This window comes from Strongylocentrotus purpuratus, unplaced genomic scaffold (assembly GCF_000002235.5).
Source record: "Strongylocentrotus purpuratus isolate Spur 01 unplaced genomic scaffold, Spur_5.0 spur5_scaffold_7, whole genome shotgun sequence".
In the NCBI taxonomy this organism is placed as follows: Eukaryota; Metazoa; Echinodermata; class Echinoidea; order Camarodonta; family Strongylocentrotidae; genus Strongylocentrotus; species Strongylocentrotus purpuratus.
In genome coordinates this window covers 37789636-37804700 of record NW_022145613.1, presented here as the reverse complement: position 1 = coordinate 37804700, position 15065 = coordinate 37789636, and the positions used below count along the sequence as shown (strand labels likewise).

At 37.7% G+C, this 15065-nt stretch overlaps 1 protein-coding gene across 1 annotated transcript; it reads right to left on the bottom strand.

Annotated features, from left to right (window-relative positions):
- On the bottom strand, nucleotides 1-13146 carry LOC757151 (apoptosis-inducing factor 2). The gene is made up of 6 exons (XM_030974763.1): nucleotides 12714-13146; nucleotides 9046-9281; nucleotides 2180-2381; nucleotides 1593-1745; nucleotides 696-896; nucleotides 1-186 (listed from the first exon to the last, which is right to left on the bottom strand). Exons 1-6 carry the CDS (start codon nucleotides 12889-12891, stop codon nucleotides 26-28), a joined length of 1131 nt encoding a protein of 376 aa, XP_030830623.1. The 5' UTR covers nucleotides 12892-13146; the 3' UTR covers nucleotides 1-25.
- Between the last annotated feature and the right edge of the window lie 1919 nt (nucleotides 13147-15065).

Genomic DNA, 15065 nt, shown 5'->3' with positions numbered 1-15065 from the left:
TATTTCTACTCAAAACAAATTATATCTAGCTTGCTGGGACGGTTAGCCTGTTATCGCTCCATAGCCGAGTTGTGAACATATCTTTGCCCTTGACTCGTTTGACGAACCAAGAGCCCATGATGATGTGGCTGCCGATTTGAATCCCTCCTCTATTCCGACCAACAGAGACCGCGTATAGGACACCCGCTAATAACAAAAAAGAAGGACATGTAGAGAGAATATTAGTAAATTAAGAGAGAGAGGGAGAAACACACACCCCACACACACAAACACACACACACCCACCGGAAGAGTGAAAATATCGCTTGAAGCTGCTAGTTCGCGGAACAGGCACAATATGCATTTTAATTACATGGTAAAATTATCTCGCATAGGTAATACTGTACAATATATCATGACTCTATACTATTTTGGTACACATACTCTAGTAAAGGCTTCGATTTAGCCTTCAAACTCGATTTTTAATCAAAGATTATTATTCAGAGAAGTGATATGAGAGACATTACAGTCATGTCCAGTCCCAGCGTTAAAGTAAAAGCTCTGCATGTCTTTCTTTCCTTTTTTGTTGTTGTTGGCAAAACAACTTTTGTATAATTTACACTGAAATAAAAGAGAAAGAGTTGAGCATTTTGAAACCCATGTCGCAATCTGTTGCTCAAACTGAATACATTTTGACAAAATGAACAGAAACTCACGTGTTTTGTAAGGTTTCATTGCTTTTCCATCGGCATGCAAGGGTATGTTACTTGCGACTGATTCACCGTGCAACCTTGCTTTATTAGCCATCTTTTGTTGGTCAGCAGTGGAGCAGTCTCCTACAGCAAAGATTTCCTCAAAGCCTTCGACTTGGAGGTATGAATTCACACGAAGGGCTCCACGCTCATCCATCGAACTAGCTGGAAAAATAATCACAAAATACACATTGTAAACTATTACAAAGATGGTTCTTTTGTTATGTGCCAGAGTACATTGATTGGCAATATCTCCCCCCCCCCCCCAAACAAAAACAAAAACAAAAAAACAACATAATAATGATATTATATAAATAAAGACAAAATACGGAGAAACAAGAAATACTTATTGTCTTTCAGTCACATTTCAGCAGGTATTCAAAGACAGATCTATGAGGAGCAATAAGCAAGAAAATATTGGTGGAATTTCATCGCCGCGTTATAGGGTATTTTCCATTCTTATTATTTTCAAACTTTACAGAGTGGGTTTCGTGAAGAATTGTTATCAGAGCCGGATCCAAGATAGTCATGAATGGTGGGGTGGAAACACATCCCGACAATGTATACCCCCATAACATAATTTCGAAAATCCTACCTGCACCGGCCCTCCCAATGCTTTCTCAGTGGTATTGCATAGAGGGATAGAGAGTATAAGATGGTCGGAATCCCAGATTTTAAGCCAATTTTTTTTACCCGAGATTACGGGCGATCTTGGAATATAACAATATCTCTAAGCCTCTAAAGATTGTTTTGGTCTCACCGTGACAACGGAGGTGTACCCCCCCCCCCCCCCCCCCCATCAACCCCTATCTAGATCCGCCCACAGTTTATTCCCGAGTGGTAAAATGTCGCTGAGCTCACCTAAACTGTTTGCGTACACCGTCTTGTTAACACTCATTCCAATACAGATGAAGACGAGATCAGATGGTACGACTGTTCCTTTATCAGTTTTCACTTCTCGAAATCCTCCTGATAGGTCTGTAGGGATGTCAGACAGGTCTAACACTTTTTCACCTATAAAAGAATAAAGACAAAATACAATTTTCATACTTCCTCTACGTAACGTATAGGAAAGGGGTTTAAGAACTGTTCAATAAGATATTCATCAATAATATGTTCTAGTATATACAATATAATATAAAGCACTAAAACGGTCCATATCATTTCTTTGGAACAAATTATATCAAAGACACTCTTCCATCTCTGTTCCGACTCAATCCATCATACAATAAAAGAGCATGAATATAATGCGTTGATATAAACCAAAATTAATACACATGGGGGAAAGTATATATAGGAGACATATTTTGCTTTCAATTAACCTTATTTCAATTTCAAGTTCATAACATTGTATATACATATTCTATGGTGAAATAGGAAACCAATTAAGGGTCTGAATATCTTTCTGATCAACAACACAAAGTAATTAAAAGACAGTCAAATCTCACCCTTGACTAGATTAACTTTCAGATCAAGAAGTTGCTCCTCGACCATGGTTCTTAGTTTGGGACGGACAGCTGGTTCAAGTAAGGTATCTCTGGAGTGGATCAAAGTCACATCTTTCTGAGGGAAGTCAGTTGCAATCTCCCCAGCCAACTCCACACCGCTCGCCCCTCCTCCTATGACTGTGATTCTCTGTGCAGCTTTCACCTAGTGGTAAAGGAGAAGGATGATAATGATTAATCGTTTCTAAGTGCTTTACTTTAATCTTATTATTATCCCAGTCATCCGACTCCTTCACGTGCAAGGTGTGTACCATTTGCACTCCCTGCATGGGGAGTATTCCTACCATAATCAATGTCCCGCCATTTGATATGAATACCGGTCCGGAGATCGAACCATGACCATCAGCTTTTTTTCAGTCAAGTGCTTAAACCAGTAGACTAAACAACACTGTCGTGTACATCAGATAAGTGTTTATTTTATTTATTTATTTCGTTTTATTTAAACAGGGTGGCCCCGTCAGTAATCGCAGTACTGTTTTCCAGGGGGCCCTGTACACAAATGCAACATATACATGTATGAAGAAACAAACTACTTGAACAATATAAACATCACGGAAACGGCTCGGTGTAAAAATGTCAGAGGAAAAAATGTCAGAGGTAAAAATGTCAGAGGTAAAATGTCAGAGGTAAAAATGTCAGAGGTAAAAATGTCAGAGGAAAAAATGTCAGAGGTAAAAATGTCAGAGGTAAAAATGTCAGAGGTAAAAATGTCAGAGGTAAAAATGTCAGAGGAAAAAATGTCAGAGGTAAAAATGTCAGAGGAAAAAATGTCAGAGGTAAAAATGTCAGAGGAAAAAATGTCAGAGGTAAAAATGTCAGAGGTAAAAATGTCAGAGGTAAAAATGTGACAAGCTTGTTATAATTACACCCGGGTTATATATTTAATTAGGCTTATCGAAAAAGAACAGCGAGGGATATTCTGCAGTCGTTATTTCACCGCTGCTTTATTTTCCACTTTCCCAGTTTAAATTTATTTACCTTTCGGCCCAAAATTGTGACTTTTTGCCCGATTATTGCCGAAGGAAGACAAGGGGGGGGGGGGAGGAGGGTATTCTTCTTCTGGGGCACGGTGACCCGGCTGCTCTCCCCTTCCTCTTAAATATATGCTTTGCAACATATCCTTCCGAACAGTGGTCAATGCCTAGGCAGAGCAGGCAGACTATAATGGGACATGGTTTCTACTCCGAGTTTTGCGCCTTGCAAGCAGTCATCAGGCAACTGATAGCATTCTTAAAAGTACATGATTATCCTACAACCTTGGTACAAATACCCCTAAAATAAGAATTAACTAATAAAAATACAATTGGAATTACTCATGAGTATTCTTATTGCATTGTATTCAGGTATTGTAGTCTTATTTTTCATTTCATTTCATTTATTTTCATATTTCCCATAAACATACAATGTATGTTTATGAGAAATATGAAAATAAATTTTGTACTTCATTTGAAATAAATGTCATTTATTTCAAATGAAGTACAAAATTGTTTTTATTTTAATAAAAATAATAATAACAAAGATAAGTGGTCAATATGAATTTGTGATTTAACTAAGAGAAATATGATGGGACCTACATGAAAGCAAGCTTGTAAGGCTGTAGGCCCCAGTAAAGTAATTGTGGTAATAAATGGAGGACGGATATACATGTATTGTATAGCTCTTATTTTGAGCGTATTTGTACCAAGGTTGTAGAGGAATCATGTACTTTGACGAATGCTATCAATTGTCTGATGATCGCTTGCAAGGCATGAAACTCGGAGTAGCAACCATGCATGTCCCATTAGTCTGCCTTATTAAATATTTATTTACCGGTATATTATGCTTTTGTATAAGCAAATGGTACTGGTACACTGAGCAAACTTCTGGGGGGAAAGATTTCTAAAATCGAGAAGTTTGGCCATGTTTTATAGGCTGAGTTATCGCTCCATGGTGTAATCATTAAATAAAAGAAAAGTCAGTACAGCCCACAAAATAGGATCAGATATCTATGAACCTCCCCCCCCCCCCCCCCCCCCACACACACACTTCTCCTTCACTTTTGAAGATTGTTGGACATTTCAACTGCGTGGCAATGACTACTATTATATGTAATTTCCAATAAATGCATATTTCCGACAATTCCACTTTCTTGTGGGCTTGGTATTTTGATACTCTGAAAGTAGGGTCCATGCTGAAACAAAGCAGAAAGCCATGTTATCAGTGCTAACCGCACCATCACATTCCCGAAGTGCGCACGTTGCAATAACATATTGTCGATTACTATTGCGGTATAAAATAGTCTGGGAAAAATCAATAAGCAGCTTTGTTACTCCGATACAAAGCAGAAAGCCGCCCACGTTACATCAATTAAAGAGAAGGTTGAGTTCTGGGGAAAGGTGAACAATAATATGTGAGCGTTTGTTATCATTCTTATTATGCAAGTGTGGAAGAACATCAAAGAAAAAAGTTATTCCTTGAAAATCTATTTCAAATGACTTCATATCCCAGATATGACAAGTAACAGCTTTAAAATGAGGCCCGATTTGTATGCCATATGTTTGTGTAGTCCCATATCAATATCTTTCTGTGTACAGTGCTTGTTACTTTACCAAGACTGGGCCAAAGATTTTATCATTTTGATGACTCCAAAACCTTGCACTACACACCATTAATAACATGTTTATGCTAGATGATCAACCTTTCTTGATTGCTTCCACACCGTTTCTTTCACAATGCAATCGCAAGACCAGAACTCAACTTTATCTTTAAATGCCAACCGCACCATCACATTTTAGAGAAGTGCGCGCTTTGCAGAGGTTCGGTTTAAATGACATCGTTATTTATAATTGTCGGAGAGTTTAAAATGGGGATGAGCTTCTGAATCGAGACAGTCTTTTACTTTTTGGAGCGGGTTTTTAGTTTTCGGAGCGACTTTTTACTTTTCGGAGCGACTTCTTGATTTTCTTATTCTTACTCTACTTCCTTTGCCGCCATGAGGTGCTAAAGCTTTAGCAGTGTTCGGGCGCCCAGCCCTTATATGTAACTTTTCGTGATTCCTCGGGATTATGTAACTATTTTGTACTAAATGCACTACTCACTTTAACACTTGACTTTTGTCGAGAATTTTCATTTCTTCGTTTGGACTTTGTTCGTCTCTGGAACGTTACACGGGCTATGTTGCAGGCTGCCACCGGCCAAACCGGTCCGTTTCACAAACATTAACACATCAACCAAATCAAAATATCAAAAAATGTTAGACATTCATTATATGCAAGCCTGATCACAACAAAATAAATTTCAAAATCTATTTTCCACATTGTATTATCCTCAGGACATGTACGAAATACTTTGCTAATTTTTTTGCTTGTACCTCTGACATTTTTACGACTGACATTTTGTCCTCTGACATTTTTACGACTGACATTTTTACCTCTGACATTTTTACGACTGACATTTTTACCTCTGACATTTTTACCTCTGACATTTTTACCTCTGACATTTTTACCTCTGACATTTTTACCTCTGACAATTTTACCTCTGACAATTTTACCTCTGACATTTTTACCTTTGACATTTCTACCTCTGACATTTTTTCCTCTGACATTTTTTCCTCTGACATTTTTACCTCTGACATTTTTACCTGGCACCACGGAGACATCAATACATAGTAACATATAATAGAAAAAAAGAGTAAAGAATAAGAGTGAATAATGAAACAAAGCCGTAGTAAGAATGATAAATTTCAATGAGCAATTTTAAATCGATAAAAATATACTCTGATTATTATCAATGATCTGTTTAGATTTGAACAAATTATTTTATAGAGAAATTTATGTAAATATTCATGAAAGAAATAATTAAAGAAAGGCAAATTCATCTTTAACATCGCTGCTTAAAATAGAGAGAACAAAAAGTATTCTTGGTCGGGGCATTTCGAACTGAGTGGGGTAGGCTATTCCACTGAAGAGCACCATCAACTGAGAAGGCACGTTTTCCACATTCTGTTTTAATTCTTGGAATAATGACGCCCAAATTGTCAGCATTCCTTGTTGAGTATCTATGAGTATGGGCGGACAGGGTGAACATATCATATAAATATGATGGGGCACTATTATTCATCACATCATACATTAATTTACTTTTATTGAACTCTCATCTTTTTTCCATGTCAATCCATCTTAGGGTAGTAAACATTTCGGATGTGGGAATCAAAGTATTTATTTTCAGGATAATTCTTGCCATCTGCTTGTGTTGCTTAATCAAGATATCTTTTGTTCTTTTATTACAAGTACTCCATGAGACACTACAATAGTCATAGTAAGGAAGGATAAGAGAATTGGCAAGTAGTTTGGCACTATCAATTGTGAGATATTTCCTGACTCTACGAAGTAGGGCCAACCTAGATACAATTTTATTTGAAGTGTATTTCACATGATCCTGCCACGCCATGTGCTGGTCTAGACAAACTCCCAGATATTTTACACTTTGAACTTGCGTGATTGGTACATTAGAAACTTTTATTGCGATTGATGTGTATTGCAAGTTTAGCAATTTCTGCGGTGTTCCAAAAATCATGAAGCATGTCTTGTCCGTATTCAGGGTAAGTTGGTTTCTTTCCAACCACTTTTTCACACAATCCAAATCATGATTAAGACATGTGTCGATTTCCCTTGGATTTGAAGAACTGTACATAAGGGCAGTGTCAACTGCCTACATAATCACTTTACCGTGCTCGATGACTGATGGAAGATCGTTCATGAAAAGAGTGAAAAGGAGGGGCCCCAATATGGATCCCTGGGGGACTCCAGACTTTAACTTTAGCACGTCAGATTTTTTACCTAGCAAGGAGGTACATTGTGCCCGGTGTACAAGATATGATTCGAACCATGACAATGCTTGTCCCGTAATGCCATACAGTTTTAACTTATCTAGTAATAATCTATGATTAACAGAGTCGAATGCCTTTCGTATGTCAAGAAAGACTATTCCAGTTATTCTACCTTTATCCATGTTAGTCAACAAATAATTGCTAAAAAATGCAAGTACGGTGTTGGTTGAATAACCTTTCCTTATTCCAGATTGGTGGGGGGTTAGGAGATTATTATCTGACAGATAGTCTCGAAGTTGCACGTTAACTGCCTTTTCTAATATTTTCATAATCGACGGTATAACAGATATGGGACGATAGTTGCTAACATCGTCCCTATCCTCACCCTTGTGAATTGGGGTAACTCGTGCCTGCTTCCAGTCAGCTGGAATTTGGCTGGTTTGCAGAGAAAGATTAAACAGGTGAGTAATAGGTGTACAAATAGCGGGTGTGGCCAACTTCAGGAGACGTGCACTAAGCCCTTCTAGGCCAGTTGCCTTATTAATCTGAATAGAGTGCAATTCTCTTCGTACAAAATCCTCAGAAATCAAATCGAATTCAAAGACAGATCGAATAGAGTTCTGAGATAATGACAAGATCACAGGTTTTCACAACCATTCCTGCAAATCCTTATTTGCGTGCATAATGTTGGTCACAAATCAAGACAATAATAACATATTTTGCAAGATTTCTCTTGGTTTCAGTACCCACCCAACACACCACAATCAGTCATGTCAAAATATGGCAATGGATATAATATAATGCAGGGTTTTAAATTATACAAATAATTATAGAATGATAAAACAGTAAAGATATTCATCATCAAATGAACTTGGGTTTAATAACCTTGTGGCGAGTTTATTTCGGGAATAGTATCACACCGTAATTAATGAACAAGTTTCCTACCCCCCCCCCCCCCCATTAAATCGCAATTGGAATACAACGTAGTTGCCTGACAGTAATTTTATATAATGGTACACTTATTGTAAATCTGTCTCGCAGCCATATATACGCTGTATAAAGGTTAGGCAATATTTTCCAACACTTTGCCCAGCGTTGTGCCAATATTCAACCCAACCATCGATTAGGCAATATTTGCCCAGTGGTATTGGTAAACGCAAGTACGTGCATAAATGTTTCGTACTTTGCCCCAAAGCAGGTCAAGATTTTCCCAACCAGTGGGCTACCGTAGTCGGGCAGTTGAAAGGTCATATCTTTGCCCACAATTTGTACAAAATACGAAACAATTATGCACGTGTGAAGTAGGGTACTTACTTTTACTACTACCACTGGGCAAACTATTGCTCAATAGATGGTTGGGTTGACTATTGGCACAACGTTGGGCAAAGTGTTGGAAAAACATTGCCCAACCTTTTCACAGTGTAGGCTGAATACACGATTGTTACTACTTTCAAAAAATCAACTAACGCCTAATTTAAATATTAGTACACCATTGTTTGTCCCATAAAAATCATGTTCGGGTTACGTAATATATGTACAACAGGTATTGAATGTTTTATTGTTCGCACAATAAGTAAGGTACAAGAACATTGTAATAGGCCATTTTCGTAATGTAACCAAATTTAATGCATAAGTCTTTGTGGAGTGCCTTAATACAAATTATTTCATTCACCTGGTAAGAATAATAGTATTTCAATAGACATAATCCAAACTGCATACATTAATCGTTGCCAGGTCGGACAAACATTATGGCTTGACCTACCTAGCAACACTTGATATATGCAGTTTGCATTCTGACTATTGAATTACTATTATTCTTATCAGGTGAATGAAATAATTTGTATTGAGGCACTTCACAAAGACTTGTGCATTAAATTTGGTTACATTACGAAAATGGTCTATTGCCTTGGGTTGTTTTTTCAAAAGTAGTTGCGATCATGTTAATTGTCATTTTTTTTTTTACAAAATGCATACGACAACACATAACAATACTACAACCTACCTTCTCAGAGGCCTCTTTGTAGAGGGCGTGGCATTCTTGGATGGACGTATCGTTGGTGATCTTGCCTGGGAATGGGTTGCTACTCCCTGTAGCTATCACCAGGTAATCATAAGAGATCGTACTGCCGTCTTCAAGACTCACTGTCTTCTCTGGTGGATCGATCTGGACAACTTTTCCTCTTCTGAACGACTCGCCATGGACGTCCGTCAAAGGAACAAGAATTTTATTCGTAAACTCTACAAATAAAAGAAACATCACAGAAAGAAATTAGTTCGCATGAAGGTTAAAGCTAATCTTGAGCTCTGGTTTGGGAATCGTATTTTGAGAGAAAATTGCTATGAGTTATTCTGGATTGTTTATCCTGCAGTAGATTGGTTGTTTGAACAAGTGAAATAAAAACAAAAGCACAAAAACTTACTGGGCATCATCTTCAATAATTTTTTTAAAAAAAACTCCCAATGTGTCGGGCCTACTTCAGTACCCGGATTTCTTTTTCTTTCTATGCTTATTACTCAGCCACTATTCATTTTCGACCAAATTTGTTTGGCACATTTATTTTTAATCTTGGAAATTCAGTGTTAGTTTCGTTGGATTCTGTGAGAATTTATTTTCTATATATACCAGAGCTCAAGTTTATCTTTACGAATAATCTTTGGGGAAACAAATCGTCTAGCTGGTAAAAACATAAACTCACTATTGTCGTGATTCGTGTAGGGCATCAGGAAAACGTATTAATATTATAATAATTAGCAGTCAGATAAAACAATTATCGACATCAAACTATAGTTATTATCATTATTAAGACAACAAAAATAACTGTCACAGGGAGAAGGATCCCTCCCCCTACCACCCCCCCCCCCCCCCCCCCTCCCTTCCCAACCTAAAACTCCGTTTTCCGTCTTTTTTAAACATTGGATGCCAGGGCGGCCCTGAATTATGACCTAAAGTTCAAACATTCTCTTGGCTGCTCTTTGCGGCTTTCAACAGGACCCATACTATGAACCTCAAGTTAAAGTTCGATCACTGCAAATCAGTCTCAACTATTTTTTTTTAAATGCCCAGACAAAACAAGATAAGATAATATTTATCGACTATATCGAGCACCTCTCGGTTTATAAGAGTACAAAGAAAGCCACATATATAATGTTTGATATTGCACATGTAATTCTAAGGGTGAACAAAATGGATAAGCATTGTATAAAATATTTTTACACAATTGCCGTTCTGACTTCGTGGCTGTTCTACCAATACGAGTATGATAATACAGCTTTACCTCTCTTACTTTCTATACGATGTCATTCTTTACTCTCTTCTGTCGGTGTCAAATATCCAAGGATCTATCTTTAATAAACGCTGACGCAAGATGTATGCTTGTAATTTTAATAGCATCTTTTCATATGTGTCTAAAAATAACAAATAAATAGGACAATTTATATGAAGTATCCATGGTGATGGTTTATTGAATTTAAATATCGCAATCCTTCTAGTTAATGAAAAGTACTGTGCCATGATTTTTTTTTGGATGTTGCACAATTTAATATAATAAAGTCTTCTGCTTGGATTGTAGGGTGAATAAGTTGTTCTTCTTTCAATTTAAATTAATTTGATTGCTTTTGAAGTATCTCCTCCGTCACCGGATTTCATATTTTCTATATACTCCTAGGATTGTATAAACTTCATGGAGAAAAGTGGATAAACCTATTAAATACTCAGAAGATATACCCAAAAGGTTGTGCCTTATATTCATTCGTTTGGTTAAAACAGCTGATTCTTTACAACACTTCCTCCTTCATTTCCCTTTACTTTCCAAGAGCTTTGTTATCCTCTTTGTGTTTCTTTACAACGGTTCTATGATATCCCCTGGATTTAAAGGAAACCTTATACCAAGAAATAACCTTAGGTATTCTGAGAGATTTACTGTATTCTTGCTCATTTATCATCAATGTTTATAAGAGAGCTGTAAAGCAAAATAGTTGTAGCGCAATGTAAAGTTTCTCAGCACGACATGGGCATCTCCATTTTCTTTATAACGTGACGTACTATGGGAAGTCGGTTATCGACTGAATGTATGCACATTTATGGATGCTTCCTTCTCATCTGTGTTTGGTGATGAAATATTTTATCCATCTGCTTTTATATTTTACACTACAATAAATTGTCAGAACGCAATTTGCATAATTAAGATGTTGCTTTACTGTGGTGAAGGTTTCGCATAAATCAAATAATTTTGCAACTGCTATATTCCAGTATTTTTTAACGAATTTGTTATAATTTTTACCCTATATGTACTTTTTAACCAAATATTTATTTCACCTTCTCAGTTATGATTTTCCCTCATAGAAAAGTATAAGTTATATTATTGAATTAAAATGTCTCTACAACTACAACTTTGGTGGATGGTAAATGTGCAATTCCGCCTGACTACATCATTATTATCTAGTAAATGGCCGCGCCCATGACATAATAGAAGACAAGACATCATGCCAAGAATATCTTCATTTCGTAAAGAATGCTGTAGACCCATAGACATGAATAAAAGGTATAGCTCAGCATACCTTCACTTATTCTTTGGGGTGAGGTTTCCTTTAACGCAACGTTGAACCCTAGTAACCAATTTACTACCGGTAGTAATTGATTCGATCAGAGTCTGATAGTCAAATCAGACATGACGGCGTTTTTTTTTAATTAAACTTTTTTTTTAAATCAGAATAATGAAACGATGCCAAGTAAGGCATATCTGTAAATTATATATACAATTTAACAATTTAGGGATATGACAAAAGATCTATTCAATATGACGAATACAAACAGTGATAACCATTCGCCTCAATGTTTTCCTTTCTCCCTCTCTCTCTCTCTCTCTCTCTCTCTCTCTATCTTTTAATTTTCTGAACATTTTCTATATTAGGAAACACACTCAAACTAATGTAAAGACAAAAATGAGGCAAGTTATGCGGTACCATTCATATTCCATCCAATATTTCTGCGAGTCTAAACTTAAAATTTCGATAATCTTTATAGATATCCGACATGTATTGTTCATGTTCTTCTTCTTTCGCTCCCGACTAAGCCCCAGAATGATGATAGATGGCGCAATGATAGATGTGTTGTACCAGTAGGTCCATGGTTACACAGAGTTTGGCAAACATACATACATACAGTGCAGTGTGTGACAATGACAATGACAATGACTATGCATTTTTATTGTCATGTCGCCATAAGCAGGATACTGGAGAAAACAATCAAACATGTAGAAATAATTATCATCATTGTAGTATATCACCATTACCCCCCCTCCCCCACCTCCCACTCCCCCCCACCCCCTCACCAAACCAAACCTGAAAATACAGGCCAACTAAATCATACATGTAATAAAAGTAGACAAACCCGACCATTTTGAAAACGTTTGTGAAACATTGTTATTAAGGTCATTATGGTTGTTATAGCGGTGGTGGTCGTTGTTGTTATTGTTGTTGTTGCTTGTCAGAATTTTTTTGACATCCTAGCCCCCCCCCCCCCCCTTCCCCCTCCGCCGTGAGAGAATTATGAATTTCCCACTTACCATGATAACATTGATAGACCTATATGGTTAGACTTTAGACCCTAGAAAAAGATTATACGGCGTATAGATTATACTAGGGTTTAGATATTTACAATAATACACAAACCTGGTTCAACCACGGCTCTAGGCGAGGATACAGACAGAAACATAGCTTCCTTGGCGTCGATGACGATGAGTTTGCACTTTCCTTTAAGATGTATAGCTGCTGCATTACCGCCATAGCTACCTCCAATCACCACAACCGTCTTGTCCATCAAGGCATTGCTACTGCTAGAGGCACCCATTCTGAATGATCTCTATTTACAGAATGACATACATTCTAATGTGAAGGACTACTACGATGTTTTCTAGTTCTAGTTCGTTTATTCTTTCAGTCCTGTTTTTTCTAAGTTGACCTTTGTACTCCATCGCTACTGTATAACAGGAAATGACTGATCCATGTCAAAAATACAATTCAATACGGAATTAATGAAGTGTGTCTCCAATAATAGAAAAATTCTCATTAAGGGCAAACTTTGAAAGTTCGCGTCTCTTCTTCTCTCTTTCTCTCCCATTTCTTTTCTTTCCCCTGTTACACTGGCATACCTATGGGGGGGGGCAGGGGGCAGAGTGCCCCCCCCCCCTGACGGGCTCCAGGGGGAAAAAAAGAAAAAGGGGAAAGAAAAGAAAAGAAAGGAAAAGGAAAGAAAAAGAAAAAAGGAAAAGGGAAGAAAAAAGGGAAGAAAAAAGGAAAGAAAGAGAAAAAAGGAAGAAAAAAAAGGAAAGAAAAAAGGAAGTAGAAGAGAAAAGGAAGAAAAAGGGAAAAGGAAAGGAATAAAAATGGGGAATTTTTTTTTTTAAAAGACCATGGCCGTACGCACCAGGGGGGGGGGGGCAGTTGACCCCAGATATTTTGAAAACGTAATTTTTTTTCTCCTGAAAATGTAGTGTAGGCCTATACCAAATCCTTCAATTCTACTTTTGAAAATGCAAAAGTACCCTCATGACCAGTTCGGTCGCTCGAACTCCCTTCACTCCTTTTGCTTTTGAGATTCTTCGAAAACTTTTAACGCATCTTTCCCCCTCCCCCACCAGAAAAATATTCCGCATACGGCCCTGAAAAATTAAAACAAATGAAAATAGGAAAATATAAGTGATATAACAAATTTGAAACTCTTCGCTGGCGCGAACTGCTTGCTAGCCTATTTTGTATTAAATGTTTTCACTTCACAAAAAAATGAAATTAACGTCGCTAACAAGTGAATGTTCCCACCCCCAACTTGCAACAATTCCAGTTTATATACAAAACGTTACTTAAAGATTTTTTTTTTGCTCGCTCGCTCGCCAGAAGTGAAAATTAGCATCGCCTTTTTTGTTTGTTTCGGTCGCTTGCCCCCCCCCCCCCTGACGGAGTACCCCAGGTACGCCACTGCCCTGTTATACCTTCAATATTTTGTATGTTTGTTATTCTGAATCCCAGACAACTCGTCCCAAAACAGCTGGCCCCTGGACAACTCGACATCTCGCCACAATAACCTGGACAACTGGCCATGGTCGAGTTGTCCAGGGTGGATGCCTTTTTGGACAGCTCGCACGCTCATGATATCTAGATCTAAAATCCCTCATCTTATAGGAAATTGTCATGACCACTAATTATGGGTAGGGGTTTTGAGGCTTGAGCGGCACACCCTGTCCAAACCAAAAGCATAATGTATCATGAAAAAAAAAAAAATTTCATCTAAGATGAGGGATTTTAGATCTAGAAATCGTGAGGGGAAAAAAGTGTGGCGAGCTGTCTGAAAAGGCACCCCACCCTGGACAACTCGACCATGGCGAGTTATCCAGGGTATTGTGGCAAGATGTCCAGGGTATTGTGTCGAGTTATCCAGGGTTGAGCTGTCTTTGTGGCGAGTTGTCTGGACCCCGTTATTCTCTCTCTCTTTCTCTCTCTCTCCCTCTATCTCCCTCCCTCTCTCTCTCTCTGTCTCTCTCTCTCTCTCTTTCTATCTCTCTCTATCTCGCTCTCTATTTATTTATCTCATTTACTACTTTAAACCACTTTAAACTCAAACTATAGATAAGGTTCTATACTTACTTTACACGGATCGTAACGCAGACGTGTACCCTTGATGGCGATTCCCCTATTTGCATGAGATCCGTATGGCATGTATTTAATTATATGATGCGCAATAGACCAATCAATTGCCTATATTCTTTTATTACGGATGGAATATCGTGTACGTTAGGAAGGTCATATCGACGAGATGCGAGCTAATGGACATCTCGTTTGGGCATAACGTAATGGATCGAATTATAATATCAAAACGTATATAAATTGATATTAGATAGATACAGGGATAGAAAGGGAGGGAAGGATAGAGAGAGAGAGAGACTGCACCCACACACACACACACACACACACACGCACACGCAAACACACACACACACACACAATGACATGGAGAGAGAGAGAGAGGTG

Coding starts and splice junctions, on each gene's coding strand:
- LOC757151 (XM_030974763.1), bottom strand. CDS start 12,891: ATGGGTGCCTCTAGCAGTAGCAATGCCTTGATGGACAAGACGGTTGTG. Junction 9,282..12,713: donor TAGAGCCGTGGTTGAACCAG/GTTTGTGTATTA, acceptor TTTTATTTGTAG/AGTTTACGAATAAAATTCTT. Junction 2,382..9,045: donor ACAAAGAGGCCTCTGAGAAG/GTAGGTTGTAGT, acceptor CTTTACCACTAG/GTGAAAGCTGCACAGAGAAT.